This window comes from Dama dama, chromosome 22 (genome assembly GCF_033118175.1).
Source record: "Dama dama isolate Ldn47 chromosome 22, ASM3311817v1, whole genome shotgun sequence".
NCBI lineage: Eukaryota > Metazoa > Chordata > Mammalia > Artiodactyla > Cervidae > Dama > Dama dama.
In genome coordinates this window covers 15,741,772-15,755,791 of record NC_083702.1, presented here as the reverse complement: position 1 = coordinate 15,755,791, position 14,020 = coordinate 15,741,772, and the positions used below count along the sequence as shown (strand labels likewise).

At 49.1% G+C, this 14,020-nt stretch overlaps 1 protein-coding gene and 1 non-coding gene across 2 annotated transcripts in view; one reads left to right on the top strand and one right to left on the bottom strand.

Moving 5' to 3' along the window:
• The window catches only part of VWF (von Willebrand factor), a 128,449-nt gene that overhangs the window by 84,662 nt on the left and 29,767 nt on the right, over positions 1-14,020 (top strand). The window contains exons 29-38 of the mRNA XM_061124740.1: positions 296-412; positions 495-635; positions 912-1,055; positions 1,932-2,096; positions 3,656-3,699; positions 4,332-4,509; positions 7,758-7,978; positions 9,335-9,527; positions 9,714-10,055; positions 13,142-13,341. Coding sequence (XP_060980723.1) covers positions 296-412; positions 495-635; positions 912-1,055; positions 1,932-2,096; positions 3,656-3,699; positions 4,332-4,509; positions 7,758-7,978; positions 9,335-9,527; positions 9,714-10,055; positions 13,142-13,341 — 1,745 coding nt within the window. The remainder of the gene's footprint in view (positions 1-295; positions 413-494; positions 636-911; positions 1,056-1,931; positions 2,097-3,655; positions 3,700-4,331; positions 4,510-7,757; positions 7,979-9,334; positions 9,528-9,713; positions 10,056-13,141; positions 13,342-14,020) is intronic.
• Positions 8,289-8,361, bottom strand: TRNAW-CCA (transfer RNA tryptophan (anticodon CCA)). Its single transcript has one exon. It is a non-coding gene; the product is annotated as a tRNA-Trp (tRNA).

Below are 14,020 nucleotides of genomic sequence, written 5' to 3'. Positions count from 1 at the left end.
TTCGATTCCAGAAGAGCCCCCGAAATGGAGAGGCAGGATGTCTCTGCCTCTTGCTGCAGCCTGTGGTGTTTAAACTGCCTTTGAGTGGTGTTGGCATCCCCCCAACATCTCCACACCCAGGGTCTTGCAGCCCCCTTGCCTGCCACCTGGCACCAGCTGCTGTACCCATGCAGGCCTGGGCGACACGCCTCCCTGATGTGGCGCCTCCCGGTCCAGCGCCCTGCACACACCCTCCACTGCGTATCTGGGCCCTGTCCCCCGCTGCCCTTGGCTCCTCCCTCCTGTCTCTCTGTAGACTGCAGCCAGCCCCTGGATGTAGTCCTCCTCCTGGACGGCTCCTCCACCCCTCCAGCCTCTTACTTTGATGAAATGAAGAGTTTCGCCAAGGCTTTCATCTCAAAAGCCAACCTAGGTGAGTGAGGCGCCCGAAGCGGGGTGTTACGGGGGCTTCCCACTGATCCAGAGCGTGACTCCTGCGCCCCACCTCCCGCCAGGCCCTCAGCTCACCCAGGTGTCAGTCCTGCAGTACGGAAGCATCACCAACATCGACGTGTCCTGGAACGTGCACATGGACAAAGACCACCTGCTGAGGCTTGTGGACCCCATGCAGCGCGAGGGAGGCCCCAGCCAAGTCGGTAATGTGGGTGCGGGCTTGGGGGCGGGGGATGCTGCGTGCAGTCCCCGCTCCTGGCACAAGTGACCGAGTGACCCCGGCTGGCCGCCTCGCTCCTCAGCCTTAGTTTTCCTTCCTGTAAACCGAGACACTCTTCCCCATCTCACGCATGTGTGAGCCTCTCTGAGTCACTCCGTCTCGTGATCTGAGGCTCATTCAGGAGACGGGGTGCTCAGCTGGCCTCAGGACCGCCATCTCTGAGTCAGGACTGATTGTGCGGCCCCCTGTCCGTTCCCAGGGGAGGCGTTGTCCTTCGCGGTGCGCTACATCACGTCCCAAGTCCACGGTGCCAGGCCTGGGGCCTCCAAGGTGGTGGTGATCCTGGTCACAGGCTCCTCCATGGACCCAGTGGAGGTGGCTGCCGCTGCTGCCAGATCCAACCGTGAGTGTCCAGGGTTCAGTCCTGAGACCACCCCTGTTCCCACCCCCCAACCTGCTCGAGGGCACAGAGTGGGCGGTGGTTACTTTCCGATGTCCTGGCTGATTTCGAATGCTTAATGCCCACGTGTGGCCTGGTTTCAAACAGTGGGAAATTGCCCAATCCCTGTGTTATTTGGAAGTGAAGCGGTGATAAATGCGTGTTCCTGGCAACCCACTCCAGTTTTCTTGCCTGGAGAAACCCATAGACAGAGGAGCCTGGCAGGCTACAGTCCATAGGGTCACAGAGAGTCGGACACAACTGAGAGACTTAGCATTCATGCACACATCCTTCATTTGCATTCCTTTGACTGTAACCTTCAGTTTCTCCTGACTTGCCCTCTGCATCCAGGGCAGGATCGTACCCCCACAATTATGGCCTCGTTGGCCTGAGTGATTCGTGTTGGGGCCTAGAGAACCATCAGGGATCTTCCTGTATTCGTGGCCCCTGTCTGGTACCAGCCTAGGGGCTTGGGGATGCTGGATGGATGGGAGACCAAGGGTGCTGTTTTAGGAAGGCAAAGGTTGCAGGCGTGCCCAGGCTGCATGTCTTGTGAGAGCTCATGCTGTGAGCCGGGGCAGGTAGTGTTGCCCGGGGGAGGGGGCATGGAGTGCTGGGTAAGTGGAATGAGTGGGTGAGTAGCATCTCCTTATGTTCTCCCTGGAGAACAGCTCATCTTTTTTTTTTCAGTTTTTTTTAAAATTTATTTTTAATTGGAGGATAATTGCTTTAAAGTATGGAGGCTCTACAAGTGGCTGGGTGAAGCTTTAGGCCAGACCACTCTGAACCCACCTGACCAAAGGTGGGCACAGACCCTTTCTCGTTCCTCTGCAACCCCAGGAGTGGCTGTATTCCCCATTGGGATTGGGGACCAGTATGATGCAGCCCAGCTGAGGGTCTTGGCAGGCCCGGGGGCCAGCTCCAACGTGGCAGAGCTCCAGCGGATCGAAGACCTCCCCAGCATGGTTGCCCTTGGCAACTCCTTCTTCCAGAAGCTATGCTCTGGTGAGTCTTGTGATGTCTCTCTTATCCCCTCAAAATAGAAGCAAAAGCAATGAAACCCATCTCGACACTAGAAGGTTCCCATACGCGAGATTTGGCCTTGAATTAAGACTGTTTTATAGGCCATGATCTATAAATTTCTGCTTGTGGGAGATTGTAAGACAAACCTCCAAGGAGCTGCCAGAAAGTTCTCTCTATATATACCTCCTTCCCTCCTTACTGTCCTTGTTCACTATGGATGGGCTTCTGGACAAAGAAATGGAAGGCAGAGGCAGGGAACCCCAATATCCACAGGTCATGGACCTCTTCCCCAGGCCCTGTACTCATCCTCAGCATGGGTGTAAAAGGCTTTAGAAAAGCAACATAGATTTACCATATAGCGTGGAGACTTACATTTAAGATCTTATAATAATCTATAATGGAATATAATCTAAAAAATATAGCAATCCCTTTGTGTTATACCTGAAACTGACACAGTAATGTCAATCAACTATTCTTCAATGAAAAAGAAAATGAAAATATTAAGAAAGAAATACGGTAACATGGAATCTAACATCAAAGTACCATAATTTAAATTGATTTAAGGTTAGAAGCTTTTTGTTTTTACCATTGCTGTTCAGTTGCCAAGTTATGTCTGACTCTGCGACCCCATGGATTGCAGCAAGTCAGGCTTCCCTGTCCTTCACTATCTCCCGGAGTTTGCTCAAGTTCATGTCCATTAAATCATGATGCCATCCTCTGTCGTCTCCTTTTCCTCCTGCCTTCAATCTTTCCTGGTATCAAGGTCTTTTCCAATGAGTCAGCTCTTTGCATCGGGTGGTCAAAGTATTGGAGCTTCAGCTTCAGCATCAGTCCTTCCAATGAATATTCAGGTTGATTTCCTTTAGGATTGCTTTGATCTCCTTTTTTTTTTTCCCATACATGATATTTTTTAAACCTGTTTTTTCATATTTTCCTGATATAATTAGGTGTGAGTCCAAACCTTCTAGGAGTTATTGCCCTGTCTTGCTAGATGATAGCTCTCTTGGTAGGGATTTTGAAGATCTCTTTTAAGGTTTCAGAATCTTGTCTCATTTTCCTCTTCTCACTATTAATATCATGGATCTATTAATATCGATACATAGAAAAGAGGACAAGAAGATATTGATTGTACCTGTTGCCATATTATTATGGCAATGTTGGCAACAATGTTGCCATATTATTACTGTTGTATCACTATAATGACTAACAACCACAAAGTTTATGGAATTCTCTGGCGATCCAGTGGTTAGGACTCTGTGTTTCCACTGCTGGGAGCATGGACTCGCTCCATGGTCAGGGAACTAAGATCCTGCAAGCCATAAGGCACAGCCAAAAAAAAAAAAAAAAAACCCACAATGTTTGCCTGAAGAACCACAGGATGACTGCCTTCTAATCTCCCATACCTGAATCCTCACTGCTCATTTCACTCATGTTGTTTTCAGAGTTAATCCAGCTTCAAGGACTAGCCAGGTGGCTGAGCGAATGGCTCAGAATTTCTGGGTGGTGGGTGGGGACAGAGGTCTGACTTGTGTCTGTTTCAGGGTTCGTCAGTGTGTGCGTGGATGAGGATGGGAAGGAGAGGAGGGTAAGTTCCTTTCTGTTGGCTTTGAAGGAAAGATCAGGAATGTATATTTGGGGTCCTCGACCCCCTGGTTAACTTTTCCTCCTTTGGTCTGGGTCCAATAGTTTTTTTTTTTAATTGGAGGCTTCCCTGGTGGCTCAGTGGTAAAGAATTTGCCTGCCAAGGCAGGAGACACAGGTTCGATCCCTGGTCCGGGCAGATCCCGTATGCCGTGGAGCAACCATGCCCATGGACCACAACTATTGAGCCTGTGCTCTAGAGCCCAGGAGCTGCAACTACTGAAGCCTGCATACCCTAGAGCCTGTGCTTCACAACAGGAGAAGTCACTGCAATGAGAAACCCATGCACCACAACTAGACAGTGTCCCCCACTCACCACAACTAGAGAAAGCCCACGCAGTAGCAAAGACCTGGAATGAAATAAATAATAATAAAAGCCTAAGTAAATAAATAAAAAACTTTGGTTGGGCATGGGAGTGGATCCACCTGTAATTCTTATGTTCTGTATCCTGTCTCCTTGCCATTCAGGCCCAAGTTGTAGTTTCTGTGCCTCCTGAGTGTGGGAGGGTTAGTTGTCTAGTGGATGTTGAAGTGCCTCACTCCAGTCCCTGCCCGAACTTGGTTCTTTCTCTGCAGCCTGGGGACGTCTGGACCTTGCTGGATCAGTGCCACACGGTGACTTGCCTGCCAGATGGCCAGACCTTGCTGAAGAGTCACCGGGTCAACTGTGATCAGGGGCTGCAGCCATCATGCCCCGACGGCCAGACCCCGATCAGGAGGGAGGAAGCCTGTGGCTGCCGCTGGGCCTGTCCCTGTGAGTCCTTCGCTTCCTCAGCCTGGGCAGTGTTCAGGGGGTGGTGCCTTTTGCTTGTCTGTGCCAAGAGGTAGACCAGAAGGCCGTCTCCTGCCCCTACCACGCATGTTCCCTCACTCTCCTGTCCTTGGGACATGTTTCCATTCCAGTCCAGGGCTCCCTATCTCCTTCCTGTGCCTTTTGGAGGACATGTCCCCAGATAATGCATAACCAGAGGGAAGAATTGATTTTCTGAGGTCAGTACTCAGCCTCTTGCTCAGTCGCTCAGTCATGTCCGACTCTTTGCAATCTCATGGACCGTAGCCTTCCAGGCTCCTCTGTCCATGGGATTCTCCAGGCAAGAATACTGGTTAGATGCCTGCTCCTGGGTAATAAATAAGACTTTGAATTTGAATTAGAGCTGAAAAACCTCCCTGATCCCAGCGTGGACCGCCTGCCTCTGGGGAGGGGGTGTGGGCAGCCTCCCTCCAGTTTTGAGCCTGGGGAGAGTGGGGCTGAAAGTGGATTCTCAAGTTCTTAACACGACTGGTGCTTCTGTGGGAGGGCCCTGTGTTCTGGCCTGAGAAGTGTTTAAGGCAGCTGCTTTTTCTTGCCAGCTCTCCCGAATTTTCCTTTGATATCAGTTGTGTGTTCTATATTCTTTGCCTGCCCACTGCTTCATCCTGCCATCCTTCTGGTTTGCTTTGTTTTGTTATTTTTATTTATTTGTTTTTGCACTCAACCCCTCACACAGGCTCTCTCTTTGTCTCTCTTTAGGTGTCCTCCTTACCTTATAGAAGCTTGAGCACTTTTAGAGCAACCCTGGGCCTTCATTCCTTTGTAGACCATATATAAAATACACACAAAGTAGTTTCAGATTTGCTGCCAAGGAAGTTCCCTGGCAGTCCAGTGGTTAAGATGCCATGCTTCCAATGCAGGGGGTGTGGGTTCAATCCCTGGTTGGGAATCAAAATCCTACATGCCATGAAGCCAAAAAAAAAAAAAAAAAAAATCCACAAAAACAGAATTGCTAACCAATATCTTTATGAAAATTGAATATCCTAACTAGAGTATACATTTGTACAGGGCTTCCGGGGTAGCTCAGCTGGTAAAAAATCCACCTGCAATGTGGGAGACCTGGGTTCGATCCCTGGATTGGGAAGATCCCCTGGAGAAGGGAAAGGCTACCCAATCCAGTATTCTGGCCCGGAGAATTCCATAGTCCATGGGGTCGCAAAGTGTCAGACACGCCTGAACGACTTTCACTTTGGGTACAGAGTAAATTTTTTCACCAAAATTATTTAGGTTAGTTTTCCCCTTCCCTGCTGTGTACTCCCATTATTCATTACCATTCATTTGATTTTGTACCTGTTTGTGTTCCATCTTGAATTTTCCTCTCCACCATCCTAGCTGATTCCATTTGTTTGCCTTCTGTGTGTGAGGCATTCACGTGGTTCTCAGTGTCAGAAGTCTATAGAAAGATATGCCCAGACCTCGCCCTGTTGGTTTAAAGAGAGCAGAGCAAATAGGAGAGGATCACAGAAGTTAAGTCATTTAGGTGGCAAAGCCACTCCCACTAACCTGCCAACTTAACACCATTTCACTGAAAGAGCTTGTCCCAGGTGGGCAAAGCCACTCCCATTAACCTGCCAACTTAATGCCATTTCTTTACCTTGGGACTTACTATGTTCTTGTGGCAGCTGGGGCTGGACTGCTCAAGACTTGGCCACAGGGACTTCCCTGGTGGTCCAGTGGCCCAGGCTCCATATTCCCAATGCAGGGGCCCTGGGTTCCATCCCTGATTGGGGAACTAGATCCCACATGCTGCAACTGAAAGATTCTATATGGGGCAACTAAGACCAGATAGATATTTTCTTCCAAAAAAAGGCTTTACGGTACCCCAGCTGGAGTGTCTGGGAACACTTACAGCGTGGGTGTCAGTGGGGTGGTAGCATTCAGGACTGTCGCTTGGATGTGACCGGCTGCTCAGGATGTGGGGAACTTTGAGTAGAAGAGCATCTGTGAGCCGATCAGCCCTGACCGATGGTGTATCATTTGCCAGGGTCTGTGCTGCCTTGGTATACGGGTCACTCTTGCTGTGGAGGTCTCCTGGGCCTGGCGGAGAGCAAGGGTAGTGTTAGTGAGTCCTTGCTGACCCCCTGGATCTGCCTCTCAGTTCTTGGTTTCCATTTCTCTACCACCATAGATGTAGTCATGGTTTGTCTGGAAGGCTCACTTCCAACTTTACTGAGGTTTCTGAGATTAGTTTTCAGATCATGTATGACTATGGTCCATCAGTTCAGTTAATTCACTCAGTTGTGTCCGACTCTTTGTGACCTCATGGACTGCAACACGCCAGGCTTCCCTGTCCATCACCAGCTCCCAGAACTTGCTACTCGTCCATCGAGTTAGTGATGCCATCCAACCAGCTCGTCCTCTGTCGTCCCCGTCTCCTCCTGCCTTCAGTCTTTCCCAGGATCAGGGTCTTTTCCAATGAGTCAGTTCTTTGTATCAGGTGGCCAAAGTATTGGAGCTTCAGCATCAGTCTTTCCAATGAATATTCAGGACTGATTTTCTTTATTCATGGACTGTGGTTCATTGGGGAGGTTTTTATGGAATCATCTGACATAGTTGCAAGATGATTAGTCTTCCCAAGTGGTGTTTTAATAGAAACCCTGAGAGTTTGCTGATGGTGTGGATGAACGAGTGGCAGACAAGGTTGTGTCGAGACCCCACCGTTTGTTTTGGCTTCAGGAATATTTCTCTTGCAGGGTCTCTTAAGGGATCATGTCAACGTGGCCATGTGTACCATTAGTCACTTGGTAGCTGAAAAGACACGTGCGCCTTTAGGGGAACTTCCTTTCCAGAGAGGTCATGAGCTCATGGTTTGCTTAGCTTGTTGTGGTTTCAACGTGTCCTAACACCCCTGGAACCTCACTTTGTTTCCTGGGCCAAGACATCCTTGTGGAGGAGAGCATTAACTTTGCACGTTTACATTTTTTGGAAGTATGGCTCTATAATTTGCCACATTTTAATGGAAACCTTGTCTTTCTAAACCTTCCCTAGGAATATATTTAATGGTCAAGTAAGTGTTACCTAAGCTGTTCTACCTCTCAGAATCAGTTTCCTGGTCTGTAAAAAGGAAGAAATTTGCCTCTATGGCTTCAAAAGGCCCACCAGCTCTCAGCTCTGGTTATCTGCATGCGGCTGCCTCTTTGCTCGGGTGGGAGTCCGCTCAGGTCACACCCATCCTTTGCTTTCTTGCCCAGGTGTGTGCACAGGCAGCTCCACTCGGCACATCGTGACCTTTGACGGACGGAATTTCAAGCTGACCGGCAACTGCTCATACGTTCTGTTTCACAACAAGGAGCAGGACTTGGAGGTGATTCTCCATAATGGATTCTGCAGCGTCGGGGCGAGGCAGGCCTGCATGAAATCTGTGGAAGTGAAGCAGAATGGCCTCTCGGTTGAGCTTCGCAGCAACATGGAGGTAAGAGGTGCTTTCCGTGGTCCTGAGGCAGGGCCCTTGGGGAAGCCACATGGACCCAGTGGCAGTTGGTTTTAGCTGGTGCTCCTGTGTGAAGACTTGACCTTCTGCCTGATTAGCAGGGCGCCATCTTTGTAGGAAGGGCTTATTGCATCTCCCTTCTGGTGTGATTTCTTGTTCTGGGCCCAGATTTGGAAGAAAGGGTCCATTTTCTTTCTTTCTTTCCTTTTTTAAGAAATCTTTCTTTATCTGACTTCGCCAAACTCTTAGTTGTGGCATGAGTAATCTTTAGTTGTGGCATGTGGGATTTTAGTTCCCTGACCAGGGATTGAACCTAGGCCCCTTGCATTGGGGGCATAGCGTCTTAGCCACTGGACCACCAGGGAAGTCCCAGAGAGGGTCTGATATCAGTAGCATTATATTGTCAATGGGGTGCCAGTTTTTTGCACTAATAGAAGTTTGGGGTTTACATCAGGCTGTTTGTCCAGCAGGCATTTTGTGCCCTGTACCTAGGCTAGGGCCTGCCAACCTTCTCAAGGAAAATATTTAGGACCTAGATGAAAGCCTTTGAAAATATTTAGGGCCCAAGAAAAATGTGTGGCCCCGAAACTCAAAACTGCAAAACTGATCAAAATAAATGTTTGATTACATGTTTACAAGAGGTTGTATCATGCAACTTCTTTACATGTTTGTTTGGAAATCATACATATTTCATTACGTGAAAGCAACTTAAGGGTTAGACCTTCTCCTCTTGCAAGACTTCTTGAACACGCACAGTGATTGATGAAAAAAAAATCACAGCTCGTCATGTATTAAATGAGTAGCTCATAGCCAAATGTTTAAAATTCAAAAGGACAAAAAGCCTTCCAAAATTTTTACAGCAAAAATTATAGTCATCATAGGATGTGAGTATATTTTAACAGGTTGAAGTGATATATTGTGGGGCCTCCGTAGATCTGGTGACCAAAATAAAATAAACATTAAAGTATTCCTATTAGATGCTCCTGGAGATAGGGTGCCAGTGAGTTGGCAAAATGGCAACTTCCCCAGCCTGTCTTGAGGAGTCAGCCTTCCCTGTTGAGTGCTGATGGACTCAAGGTTTCCCTTAACCCCTGGGCTTTTGGGTTCCAGATGCATGGCTGGCTGTTCAGCTTTGTAAGAGTCCACTCTCCTGCCAAGCTCTGCAGAACCCCTTTATCTGAGAAGAGCTGCCTGCCAGTGCCCAAGTTTGTGAATAACAGTGGAGTTGAGTGGGATGAATGTGTAGGGACTGTCATGAACTGTGAAAAGACACTACGAGTGATATCCTAGGATTCCTTGTTGCCATGACTACTGATGGGGCCTTTCTCCTTTGGACAGGTGATGGTGAATGGGAGACTGGTCTCTGTCCCTTACCTGGGTGGGGACATGGAGGTCAGAGTCTATGGTACCATCATGTTCGAGGTCAGATTCAAGCTTCTGGGCCACATCCTTGCCTTCACCCCACAAAACAATGAGTTCCAGCTGCAGCTGAGCCCCAAGATCTCTGCCTCAAAGACGTACGGTCTCTGTGGTAAGACTGTCGTCTGCCTCTTCCCTGAGATGTATGCCCTCCTGGCTCTAATCTCAGGGCCCCTGGCTACTGCCATTTCTGGGTCCAGTAGTGGGCTCAGATGCTGGCAGGGGTGGGGAATGACCAAGCCTCCAGCATCAGGAGCTGGCTTTGGGCTCTCAACCATACCTCTCCTGGTTTCTCTAGGGTTCTGTGATGAGAACGGGGCCAATGACTTCATGCTGAGGGATGGCACGGTCACCGCGGACTGGAAGACACTGGTCCAGGAGTGGACAGTGCAGCAGCCAGGGCAGACGTGCCCGCTGGGCCCCGAGGAGTCATGCCCCATCTCCCAGGGCTCCCGCTGCCAGGTCCTCCTCTCTGAGCTGTTTGCCGAGTGCCACAAGGTCGTTGCTCCGGCCACATTTCACGCCATGTGCCAGCAGGACAGTTGCCACCAGGAGCAAGTGTGTGAAGCCATTGCCTCTTATGCCCACCTCTGCCGGACCAAGGGGGTGTGTGTCGACTGGAGGACCCCCGATTTCTGTGGTGAGTCTCCACAATCTCCCCCAAATGCTGTGAAGAATGATGAATGGGGAGCCTGCTCAACCTCTCTGAAACCTCTTATTTTTTTAATCTGGGCTGTGGAGATCAAAATCTCTGCCTTTCCTGTTCCCTAGGATTCCATTCAGGGTCAAGTAAGATGGTAGACGTACAGGTAATTTGAACATAGGATTTCTATGTAATGAGTTTCTAGGTAAATGAAAGCATGGTCCTTACTATCAGTATTTCTGCAGTTCCTGCACATGTGACTTTAACGTATTAGACACATTGGATGGCATCACCGACTCAATAGACATGAGTTTGAGCAAACTCCGGGAGAGAGTGAAGGACAGGGAAGCCTGACATGCTGCAGTCCATGGGGTCACAAAGAGTCGGACACAATTTAGCGACTGAATAACAATAAGACACATCTAGGCGCCAGCAAAGTACAGAATAAGCAGTCACCTTGAACCTGGACTTGCACCAGGCTTTAGCAAAGGCTCCCAGAGCAAGCCACACCTGAGCAGGATTTAGAAGCGTGAGTGGAATTTTACCATTCGAATACCAAGAAGCTTCTTCATTAGAGATACCATGGGATTGCTAGTGTGGATACTTCCCCACGGTCAGCTTCCTTACTTAGACTTGGCACATGTTTATTATTTAACAAGTCGGGGATACCAAAGTGAATCAGATGTGGCTCCTGCCCTCAGGGGGTGCTGGACTGATAAAAATGAACTTCAGCATCCTCAGTTTCTAATGTAATCCCTGACTTTTTTTTTTTTTTTTTTTGAAGGAAACGAATGTGTCCAAGCATCTGAGAGTCTCTGAGTTTATGATTATTATGCTGTCTCAGCTTTAACTAGGGCTGGAGGACTCGGGCATCCTAGCCCCAGCTAGGTGATCTGGGTGATCAGCTATTTCCTTAGTATTTCTGGACCTCAGCTTCTGCATCTTGAAATGATAGTTGGACTAGATGACTAGATGACTTGAAATGGTTTGGTGTCATTTGCGGGGGGCGGGGGCGGGGGGGTGGGCGCGGGTAGCGCGGAAGAGCTCCTATACTAAGTCCTCTATGTCTCAGCACAGAAGGAATTCACTGAGGGCAAAGTGATAGATAAGTCATTTGTTAGAACAGGACACGTGTGAGGTTTTACAAGCAAGTGGGCAAGAGGGTGCCCCACCCCCAAGAACTTACTGGGCTCTAGTTTTATAATCAAAGGAGAAGAGGGGAGGCGGGGTGGGGGAAGACCTTCCCTGTCTTTTTGAGTAGACGTCCTGCTTCTAGCATCAGCTCCTCCTCCAGGTTGAGCAGGATTTTCTTGTCCCTACCTGGTCAAGCTGGGTCCACAAGTTGTTTTTTATGTGTGCAGAGAGCATGTCCCAGAGATCATAAACTTACTGAATTCACTGGGCAGGATGTGGGGCTCATGCCACCACTGTTTTATTATTTGGGGACATGTCTCATGTTTCTGTTTCATGGTTTTGTTGCTAAGCAAGCCTGCTTGGTTTTGTGGTTAAGCAAACCTGCTTTCTGAGTCATCATTAACTTATAGGGGTCTTTGATATTTTCCCCACTTTCGGTCCTCTAGTGGGATTAACTATTTCATTACCTCCTTTTTCCTTTACACTGTCCCTATCAAACCCCTAGGTGTGTTGGGGCTCTGGTTTTATGACTCCCTCTGGCTGATACTGCCTCCTTTCAACCTGCCTGCAGATCAAGGGGAAAATGTTAGTTTCTGAGTCACTGATTGCACCTTCTCTATTTATTAATTGTCATGCTGCTACTGCTGCTAAGTCACTTCAGTCATGTCTGACTCTGTGCGACCCCATCCCTGGGATTCTCCAGGCAAGAACACTGGAGTGGGTTGCCATTTCCTTCTCCAATGCATAAAAGTGAAAAGTGAAAGTGAAGTCGCTCAGTCATGTCCGACTCTTCTCGACCCCATGGACTGCAGCCTACCAGGCTCCTCCGTCCATGGGATTTTCCAGGCAAGAGTACTGCAGTGGGGTGCCATTGCCTTCTCCGATTAATTGTCATACCTCCTGGCAATTTGCTGTGCATTTGGGCTTCCCAGGTGGTGCTAATAATGATAAAGAGCCTGCCTGCCAATGCAGGAGATGCAAGGGATGTGGGTTGGATCCCTGGGTGGGGAAGATGCCCTGGAGGAGAGCATGGCAACCCACTCCACTATTTTGCCTGGTGAATCCCATGGACAGAGGAGCCTGGCAGGCTATAGTCCATGGGGTTGCAAAGAATCGGACACAACTGAAGCGACTTAGCATGCATGCGCGAGGAAAGTCTTTGGTAGTCTAAATCCTTGGAATCTTCTCTACCACATGCCTTGGCACCATGAAAATGTGAGGAAGGGGTTGGGTAGGACCGGAGGGGAGAAGTGGGTCACTTTGTAGCTTCTCTTCCAGGGCATCCCTCCATAGCTGTGGATTCTTTTTTTTAAGTTGAAGAGAATTTTAAAAGCATTAAAAATACCTGTATTCAAAAAAGAACTACAGAACTTCCTAAGGATCACAGGTTCACATCATCAGTTGGGGTTAAATTTGGCTGCAGGCGGGGAAGAAGTAAAATTCTCTGTCACACAGCTGACCAGAGGTGGGCGACTTCAGCTCTTTCCGGGTCTCAAAGTGGGTTTTTCTAGTTCTCTGCCCCGTCCTTGCATGGGTTCACTTCTTTCCTCGTGCTTTAAGATGGAGCTCTGGCTGTTACACCCAGGTTCCAAGCAGCAGGATGAAGGGAAGGAAGGAGAAGGGCCAGAGGCACAGCTGTCTTTCAAAAAAAGATTCCCAGAAGCTGCCTAAGAGTCTACACTTGCTCTGACAGTTCATTGGTCACAGCGTTGTCAGGTGACGACACTTAGTTGCAAAGGATGCTGGGAAGTGTAGTCTTTATTCTGGGTGGTCATGTGCCCCGCTTGAAAGTCTTGTTTCTATGGAAGATGGAGAGAATGAAAATTGGTGGAAACTGGCTGGTTCCCATCCCAGCAAACTTGTCGGGTGATCAGCCGCCTTGAATAAGCAGTACCTGCTTCCCTCTGGTTGCTGTGGGCCCTGAGAATCGCCCCCTTCGCTCTCTGCAGCTGTGTCCTGCCCGCCCTCCCTGGTCTACAACCACTGTGAGAGTGGCTGCCCCCGGCAGTGTGAGGGCAACTCGAGCTCCTGCGCGGACCACCCCTCGGAAGGCTGCTTCTGCCCCCCGCACCAAGTGATCCTGGAAGGCAGCTGTGTCCCCGAGGAGGCCTGCACCCAGTGCGTTGGTGACGATGGCGTCCGGCACCAGGTAGGAGCCCCCCCACCTCCCAAGGGGGCTGCTTCTCCCTGGCTCAGTGGGGGAAGCATTGATCCATGATTGGCCCCTTCCAACCTTGGTAGCAGGGCTCGGCTATTCCAGGTATCCCTGAGGGGTGGGGAAGCAACATGGCATAAAGACTCGGAGTCCGACGTACCTTGGTTCAAACCTCAGTCTATTGTCGGTTAGCTGTGTGATCAAACACCAGAGTGTAACAACCCATTATTACTACTAGTACTATTTTTTTAAAAGCATTTTTTGATGCCTTTATTGAATTTGTTGCATTACTGTTTGTTTTTTTTTTTGGCCACAAGGCATGTGGGGTCTTAGTTTCTTGACCAGGAATTGAACCTGCACTCCTTGCATTGGAAGGCAAAGTCTTTACCATTGGACCACCAGGGAAGTTCCTATTAGCACTATTTTTTCTGATTATATTCACATAAGTAGAATGCTGGGAACCTAGGAGGGGATGGGAAAAGAATATTTTATATAGTGATGTCTACCATTATTAGAGGTTTCCCTGATGGCTCAGACGGTAAAGAATCTGCCTCCAATGCAGGACTCCCAGGTTCGATCCCTGGGTCAGTAAGATCCCCTGGAGAAGGGAATGGCTATCCACTCCAGTATTCTTGCCTGGAGAATTCCATGGCCAGAGGAGCCTGGCGGGCTG